This window comes from Rhodnius prolixus, unplaced genomic scaffold (assembly GCF_049639745.1).
Source record: "Rhodnius prolixus isolate KJV_2025 unplaced genomic scaffold, Rpr scaffold_8, whole genome shotgun sequence".
Taxonomy (NCBI): domain Eukaryota; kingdom Metazoa; phylum Arthropoda; class Insecta; order Hemiptera; family Reduviidae; genus Rhodnius; species Rhodnius prolixus.
Genome location: NW_027411593.1, coordinates 13,440,483 through 13,449,913, shown reverse-complemented (window position 1 = coordinate 13,449,913; position 9,431 = coordinate 13,440,483). Strand labels below are relative to the sequence as shown.

Below are 9,431 nucleotides of genomic sequence, written 5' to 3'. Positions count from 1 at the left end.
CTAAGTATGGGGATCGACTAAGCGTTCCAACTCACTACGCCTCCAGGCATTACAGTCAAAAATACTTCGCAAAACTTCTTAACGCTCCGTTCTATGTATCTAACCTCACACTATCCATAATGACCTCAAAATCCCTTTCAACACAGATCTTGCTAACACTCGTTTTCTCAAATTTCATTCCTCTACAGCAGCTCATTCTAACCCTCTCATAGCACACCAGTAGTATAAATTTGGGCATACTAGGACGTTTTTTTGCGTCGGGATCGACGACCTAGCAACGCGTCATCATGACGTCACACCCCCTACCCCCCATCCTAATTTTGTGGTCCAGATGGACGAGGGGTTAGGGGTGTGACGTCATAATGACGACACAATACGTCAAAATGACGCAAATTAATAGAGGTATTTTCCTCGTACGTCACAAGGAACGCAAGTCCTACGTCACAAGGTATACCCCTCCCCCATTATGAGTGCTAGAGAGAGAGAGAGAGAGAGAGAGAGAGAGAGAGAGAGAGACATATATAATAAAAAAAAAATTCCATTCACGAGGAGCGCGCATGCGTCCTTATCCCAAATTTTTATTTTATTTTTTTTTTAAACAAGGATCATACCACATAAACCGCGATCTTTTTGTGTACATTATTATTGATACACCTTGACCTTGAGTCTGTTAAATCAAGGACATATCCTGTGTGTACATCCACCTATCTCTCATTAAAGGTGAGCACATCCCATGTACTGTTGTAAGATAATATGTAATAAAAAATGCATGCACGAGGGGCGCGCATCTATCCTTATCCCAAATTTTTTAAACAAGGATCATACCACACAAACCACGATCTTTTTGTGTACATTATTATTGATACACCTTGACCGTGAGTCTGCTAAATCAAGGACATATCCTGTGTGTACATCCACCTATCTCTCATTAAAGGTGAGCACATCCCATGTACTGTTGTAAGATAATATGTAATAAAAAATGCATGCACGAGGAGCGCGCATCTGTCCTTATCCCAAATTTTTAAAACAAGGATCATACCACACAAACCGCGATCTTTTTGTGTACATTATTATTGATACACCTTGACCTTGAGCCTGCTAAATCAAGGACATATCCTGTGGACATCCACCTCTCTGTCTCTCTCTCTCTCTCTCTCTCTCTCTCTCATTAAAGGTGAGCACATCCTATGTACAGTGTTTTATTTTTTATCTAAGCTGACAAATTTTCTTAATGCGTTGAAACAAAGTTTAGGCATCCGGTTTAGGCAATCGCTTCTCGGCCTTTTGGCTAAGATCAAAGTGTAGTATCTGTAGTTAAATGTATATGTATTAATAAATCTGCATTTACTACACTAATTTGCGTTATTTGTAATAGATCCCTACTCTCCTTATTCCTTTGGATATGGCATTAAAAGAATTTGTTTTAGATAAATTAGTACATGTGCTATTTGGTTAAGATGATAAATATTTATTAAAATATTGGAAGGACTTCGGGTACACGCGTCAATCTTCGGAATTCAATTGGTGGAGAGGGGGTCGATGAAACTGTTTCGTGGATGGCATAGCAATCTAAAATCTTTCCTATATGATGAGCAAACCATACAAACCGCGCGTGTATGTTGGGTGATTCACACAAACTTGACACACTAATTGAGGGTGTTATCAAGTGTATTGGACATTAAAAAAAATTATTATCGCATAAGGAAAAACAACACACTCGTTAATTATATTTATAATGTCAAAAAATATTTAGAAATAGATATCTTACAACTGTCAATTATACATAGAAAACTGACACACTAATTGTGGGTGTTATCACGTGTATTGGACATTATTAGAAATAAATGATGATAACTATTAACATGGTCAGTTAGAAGGTGCAATGAGTCATCCTGCGACATACTGAAGGCTATCTCTATTGCAATAAGATCTATGACGCCGTAGGAAATGATATCTTTCTCGCGCGCTTTTTTTTTTTTAAATTTTCCTTAAGTTTGTAATTGGTTGTGTTACCTTCATGCCTCCCATATCTCTCCCCCTCTCTCTCTCGAGCGCAGTATATAAAATCGGTGAATAGTTGTGAGGGTTCATCCAGTAGCTCTTATGTATTACTACATGCAGTACATCATTTGATTTTTTCATCATTTAAGAACCAGGTAATTAAGTTTGACATTTTTTTATTTTTGCTTTTTAACTTTTTTTTTTTTTTTTCAAAAACAAAAAACATTTTTTCTAGAATGAGCGATGAACTGTTAAAAAAATTGCAACATCCTTCAACAAGCCACAACCGAACTTATAAAAAGGTATCAGAATTAGAGGTTGATAGACCTTATTTGATCTTCTCTTTTGCTAGAGTGGAGAAAACCAAATTTGGTCCTGCGATTGTGGTCCAGATACGGGATATTGATGATACAACGTCTTGGATTTTTTTACCGAGGCGTTATACATCCTCTATCACAGATCAGGATATACAACATTATATGGGTATTTAAAATGTATTTTTTATTTATTTTTACTTTTTTCTTACCTATGTAGTTGAAATAATTTTTCTTTTAAGATGGTGATTTGTCCCTTATCTATAAGGGGATAAGCAAGACAAGCAAGTGTTACATGATAGCATTCGAAGCATCCAAACAACAACAACAACAACAACAACAACAACAACAACAGGAGGAGGAGGAGGAACCGGCGAAGAAGAAGCAGAAGAAGAAGAAGTAAGTTCATTATGTCTAATCCGGCCTGCGTTAAATGTGGGAAAAGTTTCTCCAGACCGTACGATTTAAAGAGACATGTTGCGACATGTTCGCCAAAGAAATGCCCCAAATGTGGTAGTATATTCCACACTTTGCTCACCTTAAAGACACATGTTTTGACATGTTCACCCAGGAAATGTCCAAACTGTGCTAGTATATTACCCAATTTGGTGTCATTATTAAATCATGTCTCTTCAGATTGTACTGCATGTGACGATGATACAACAACAACACCCCCAGTTAGGACTAGAGGAGGGAATGTACAAAATCAAAAGAAATATCGTCTATTATCCGTTCCTTTACAGGATGGTGTGGTGATTATCGCTTTAAATAGATCGGCTCAGAATATATGCATTAAAAATACTAATAATATAAAAGACCCTGTGCTATTTTTACAAGATAAACACGGGGTACTATTAAAGTATTTACTTAAAGCCAGAGAAGATCTATTGACCTTTAAATCATCCATCTTCCTAGAATGTGTTTATAGTCGATATAGGAATTCTGATCTTGAACAATATACGGATGGAAATTTTAAAACCTCGATAGAGATTATCGACGCTAGCACCAACCTAATTCACTACCTTCAAAGAAGTTTTGCAAAACTTTTGCGCGAACTACAGGAATTTGAAACTAGTGGATCAGGTTGGAAATTACATTCCGTAGATTCCCTTGTCCTCCGATTGACTAAATATTGCCCTTTAGGTGGAAGAGCTTACATTCCTTTACCAAAGAAAATAGCCAATAAAAAAGCAATTGTCAATATACGCAATACTGACGATTACTGCTTTAAATACGCCATTCTATCTCGTCAACTGGAGAAACCCCACCGTATAACCATGTATAGAAAACTTAATCACTATTACAATTTCGATAATATTTCCTTTCCCACACCTTTAAAGGATATACTTAGGTTTGAGAAAGATAATAATGTATCGGTAAATGTTTATTCTCTAACCGAGAAGGAGAAGCAGGTTTTTCCTCTGATGATTAGTTCGAATTTAGCGGCTGTAGAACACTTTGACCTTTTATTTCTCCGTGATTTAAATACCTCTCATTATTGCTTAATAAAAAATCTCTCACGGCTTATATCTCCCCAACTTAGTGACCATCATGGTGGTGTTGTTATGTGTAAACGATGCTTCAAATCATTCACTCGTGATTATAGAACAGTGGATGGGAAAACAGCCGAGGAACGATTAACCGCCCATCAACTTTTCTGTAATCAACACAAACCATGTCACATTCGGATGCCCGCGGAAAATACACAATTACACTTTACAAACTATCACCATAAACAACACATACCCATAGTTATCTATGCAGACTTTGAGTGCCTACTTTTACCCGTACACAGCGCACCCGGATGTTCATCCACATCATGGTCTAGACAAACACATAAACACCAGGTTTGCAGTGTGGGGGCTAAGGTGGTCTCTACGCTAGCCAGCTATCAAAAAGACATTTTCCTATATACGGGCGATGATGCGGTCCAGCAATTTATGGAATATTTACATTCCGTTGTTAAAGATGTGGAAGCCCTATATAAGGTGATCATTCCAATGAACGCACTATCCCACCAACAACAGGAGGATTTTGCTAATGCCACACATTGTGGCATTTGTGAACAGGCGTTCAACGGGTTAGAGAAGAGAGTTCACCATCATGATCACCTTACGGGTGACTTCATCTGCGTGGCCCATAATTGCTGCAACCTCAAAGTACAATTGCCGAATTTTATTCCAGTCTACATGCATAACCTTAGCGGATATGATGCGCATCCGATTATATTGTCTTTAGGCGTTGATCCGGGAGATGTGTGGGTAATACCAAATTCCGAAGAGAAGTATATAAGTTTTTCGAAAAAGTTTTCCGATTGCTCATCCATATGGCTTCGCTTTTTGGATACATACCGGTTTCTACCGGATACTTTGGAACATCTTATAAATAACTTGACGGAATACCCACAAATGGAGAAACAATTTCCCGACAATGACCAGAGACGGTTACTACTTAGAAAGGGCGTTTTTCCATACGCCTATATGACGGGTATGGAGAGAATGGATGAACGAGCCTTACCAGCTAAACGCTATTTCTATAATGATTTAACCGATGAGCCCATATCCGATAGTGATTACCAGCACGCACAAAAGGTTTGGTCTTCATTCCACATGAACACACTTCGGGAGTACACAGAATTGTATCTGACAACTGACATAATTCTCTTAAGCGACATATTTGAACAATTTCGACAGGTTTGTGAGTCTATCTACTACATTGATCCTAGTTGGTATTTTACAACACCTGGCCTGGCATTTGATGCATGTTTAAAGTGTACAAAAGTTAAATTGGATCTTCTAACGGATTATGACAAACTGCTCATGATCGAATCGGGGATTAGAGGCGGCATCACTTCTTGTGTAACAAGGCATGCTAAAGCCAATAATCCCTACATACCCGGCTATGATCCTACACAACCAACCAACTATATTCTCTACATAGATGTTAACAATCTCTACGGTTTCGCAATGATGGAACATCTCCCGATTGGTGGGTTTGACTGGCTCGAAGGAGAACAGACCATCGACATAACCACCATTCCGGATGATGGTGACATTGGGTTTATCCTAGAGGTTGATCTACACATACCTACACACTTACATGACTATTTCGCTCAGTTTCCACCACTACCACATCATCACAATAAAAAACTCTATACCACGCTGGACGACAAACACCATTATGTGGTACACTATAGAAATTTAAAACAGGCTCTATCCATGGGGGTTGTACTTAAACAAGTGCATAGAATATTAAAATTTAATCAATCCCCCTGGCTTAAACCCTACATTGAACTCAACACGAGCCTTAGAAAGGCGGCTAGAAATGATTTTGAAAAGGATTTCTATAAGTTGATGAACAATTCTGTTTTTGGTAAATGTATTGAAAACAAGAGGAAGCGTTTATCTATTAAGATTGTCACGTCTGAACAAGCGTTGCTCAAGCTGTCAAAAAGAGCAAACTTTAAGGATAGAACAATCTTTAATGAAAACGTTATTGCTGTTCATCTGCACAAAGAGTCCATTTACTTTGATCGGCCCATTTACGTTGGATTTTCCATTTTAGAACTTTCCAAACATTACATGTATCATTTCCATTACCAGGTAATGTTAAAATACTATACTCCTAAAGCATTAACCCTCCTCTATTCCGACACAGACTCATATCTTTATAAAATTGAAACTGACGATGTCTATGAGGATCTAATAGTATTAAAAGCACACTTTGACACTTCCAACTACCCGCCTACACACAAATGTTTCTCAAATCATAATAAGAAGGTGTTGGGCAAATTTTCCGATGAGACTGGTGGTGATCCCATTGAAGAGGTGGTTGCATTAAGGCCGAAAATGTATAGCCTTAGAATATTTAAACGAGGAATTATAAAGAAGGTGAAAGGTATCAAACGAAGTGCCGTTAATAAGATCACATTTTCTGACTATTTAAATATCTTACATAATAGAGATTGTGTTCTATATTCCTCGTTTAAAACTATACTATCTAAAAAACACCAACTATTCACCTTTGATTGCAATAAAATGAGTTTATCCTCGCTTGATGATAAACGTTTTATTTTAGGCGATGGCATAAACACGCTTCCGTTTGGTCACTATCGGCTAGACACATAACAACAACAACAACATGCACACTTTAACCAATCTATGTTTACGCTTTACATGTGATGATGAGAGGTATTTCCAACCAGTTTCACTGTTAGATATAAGTATGATTGAAATATGTAAGTATGTAAATAGAAGAAGTGATATTTCCCTATTGGAAATACCCAAAACTATTAAATGTAAATTAATCGATGAATACTCCTATTATTGTATAGATACTTATAAACAATGTTTTATCGATTTGTATTGTTTTGAAAATATCAAATTCAATGCTGGTAAACGCATGTCTGTGTCAGATTATATTGCTATATCGTATTGTTTTCCAGATAATAGTTCTTTATTTTTACAACAATTTAAATCGATTAGAATAACTATTAAAATGTGTTATTATAAAAAAGTTAACATTCTTTCCCATAATATTACTAATAATGACATATTACTGACCGATAGCAATTCCAAGTATAATTTTTGTGTTCATTGTTGTAACTTGCTCACACCACCTCCTAGCGGTATTTTCTGGCATTCTTACAGCACAACCATGTGCACAAACAATGGTAATCTTCTTCTATCCAGTATTATTTGTGACAAACTATTTTGGTGCTTTAATTGCATTACAACCCCACTATTTAGTGTGGACCATCTCCCCCACCCATAGTTAGCTCACCTACACCACAAGCATGTTCAGTTGTATTACGATCGTTATTTAAACAGGTAACAAAATGGAAGAATGGAAGCTTGTCATGTCACACCCTTTCCATCACCAGTTTCAACAGGATTTCTCTAGCTTAACAAATAGTAAGGAGAATGCCCTTGATTTTATGCTATTATACGTTAAACTAATAATAATAATAATAATAATATATATTTATTGTTTAAAGATAACATCTTCTAACAATGAGTTTGGTTTTTTTTTTTTTTTTTTTTTTTTTTTTAAATAAGTGGAAATGCAATAAAAATAGCGTACAAAAAGAAAAGAAAAAGTATCCATAAAAAACAAGAAAAATAAAATGTATCCGTCAAAAATACAAAATAAAAAACAAATTATTACAAAAAAATACGGTTTCTTTTTATACAATACAATTTGACTATGTACAAGTTTATCAATACAATCATAAACACTGTCACTCATCAATTACAAATGTACGAAGCTTCAAACAGTTAATTACATAATAAAACAGATCATTCAATTTATTTAATGAATTTATTATAAGAAGATCTTCAATGCTATAATTTTGATTGTCATAATACTTGTCAATGAATTGTTTTCTTATGTTATTATAAACAGGACATGAGAATAGAAAGTGCTGTAGAGTTTCAAATTCCAATTTGTTACAGATAGTGCATACGACCGAACCATCTAATACGTATTTTGAACCTTTATAAATAATCTGTGTTATGGACTTGTTGCTCAATCTGAGTTGCATTATTAATCTAATTTTGTGAATGGAACATTTAAACCTAATGTATTCCTCACCACTATTCAGACTACTAATGCTCCTATACAAAGGGTTAAATTTGGAGTGTACAATTTTATTGATATTTAGAGATAGGCAATGGTTTGAAATTTTTTCAAGAATATCTTTTTTTGTTTTCCTGTATTGAGTACTTAATTCTAAATCCTTGAGACTGGCACCTACATCAAAAAGAAACAGATCTATCTGACTGTACCAGTTATGTTCTATTTTATTATAAGGCAATCCATTTATTTCTTTAAGTTTATTGAACAACACTTTAGGTAACCTATCGTCAGACATTTCCATTAATTTACCAACATAATTAAAAATTCTGTTAAATATGTTAACAACCATTGGAGTGACACCAGTTTCAACCATTATATAATGATCAGGAGTATTAAAAGGCAGCAGATATAGTTGCTTTATGTACTTAATCAAAATTTTACTTATATCCGGAAAATACCTCGCAGACCAAACCTCTGAAGCATACATTGCAGAGGAGGAAACAATAGAATTAAATAATTTAATTTTACTTTCCCAAGTATCAGATTTACCTCCCGATAAGATACTCTTGACAATACCTAAAGCTCTGTTACCTTTATTTATAAAATACTTTGTTGCAGACGAAAACTTACAAACTGAATTGAAGGGTACGCCTAGATAATGATATTGATTTACATATTCCAAATTTATTTGATTAAGTGAAAGAGGTTTCAGTTTTTTGACTTTAAAACTTCTCCGAAAAACCATTACTTTAGATTTGTCGGCATTCACTTGTAAAGAATTTATATGGCAATATTCAGAAACAATTTGCAATTTTTTTTGAGCATCAGACCATGAATCAGCGAATAACACCAAGTCATCAGCAAACATTAGAGTTAAAATATCAACAGACCTCGTGATCGAAATTCCTGAGACACCATTTTTTCTAAGAAAATCCTCAAAATCCGCAATAAAGAGAATAAACAATAAAGGTGACAAGGATTCACCTTGTATAACACCTTTAGTTATATCAATCTCCCAGTTCGATAAAACATTATTCACTGATAATTTAAATGAGGCATTTTTGTATAATTTACTAAATAATCTAATAAATTTACCACTCACTCCAAGAGAATCTAATTTAGCCCATAGTTTATTATGATCGACTGAATCGAACGCTTTTCTAAAATCAATAAAAATACCAAATAGATACTTTTTTTTAATTTGAGATTGAATGCTTGCCACTGAAGACAAAATAAACAAATTATCCACACAGGAGCGCCCATGTCTGAATCCAGATTGTGTTTCTGGTATAATACCGTTTAGCTCTACCCAAGTCACTAGTCTTGTACGTAGTATTGAAGTGAATAATTTCGTTATTGTGTTCAAAAGACCAATACTGCGATAACAGTTCGGGTCATGAGCATCTCCTTTTTTAAATAACAGAACAGATACTACTCTTACCCAGTCTTGAGGTATATTTTCTGTTTCAAACACAACATTAAATAGATTTAATAAATAATGTTCCCATGAAGCAGGTAGATGTTTAAAAACTTCATACG

At 35.2% G+C, this 9,431-nt stretch overlaps 1 protein-coding gene and 1 pseudogene across 1 annotated transcript; both read left to right on the top strand.

Moving 5' to 3' along the window:
• Positions 1-1,268: 1,268 nt before the first annotated feature.
• LOC141451590 (U2 spliceosomal RNA) lies at positions 1,269-1,388 on the top strand (annotated as a pseudogene).
• A 583-nt stretch (positions 1,389-1,971) lies between these two features.
• LOC141450898 (uncharacterized) lies at positions 1,972-6,975 on the top strand. Its single transcript, XM_074121785.1, has 3 exons — positions 1,972-2,156; positions 2,237-2,484; positions 2,558-6,975. The coding sequence occupies exon 3, from the start codon at positions 2,726-2,728 to the stop codon at positions 6,440-6,442; it is 3,717 nt and encodes a 1,238-aa protein (XP_073977886.1). The 5' UTR covers positions 1,972-2,156; positions 2,237-2,484; positions 2,558-2,725; the 3' UTR covers positions 6,443-6,975.
• Positions 6,976-9,431: the final 2,456 nt, after the last annotated feature.

Coding starts and splice junctions, on each gene's coding strand:
- LOC141450898 (XM_074121785.1), top strand. CDS start 2,726: ATGTCTAATCCGGCCTGCGTTAAATGTGGGAAAAGTTTCTCCAGACCG.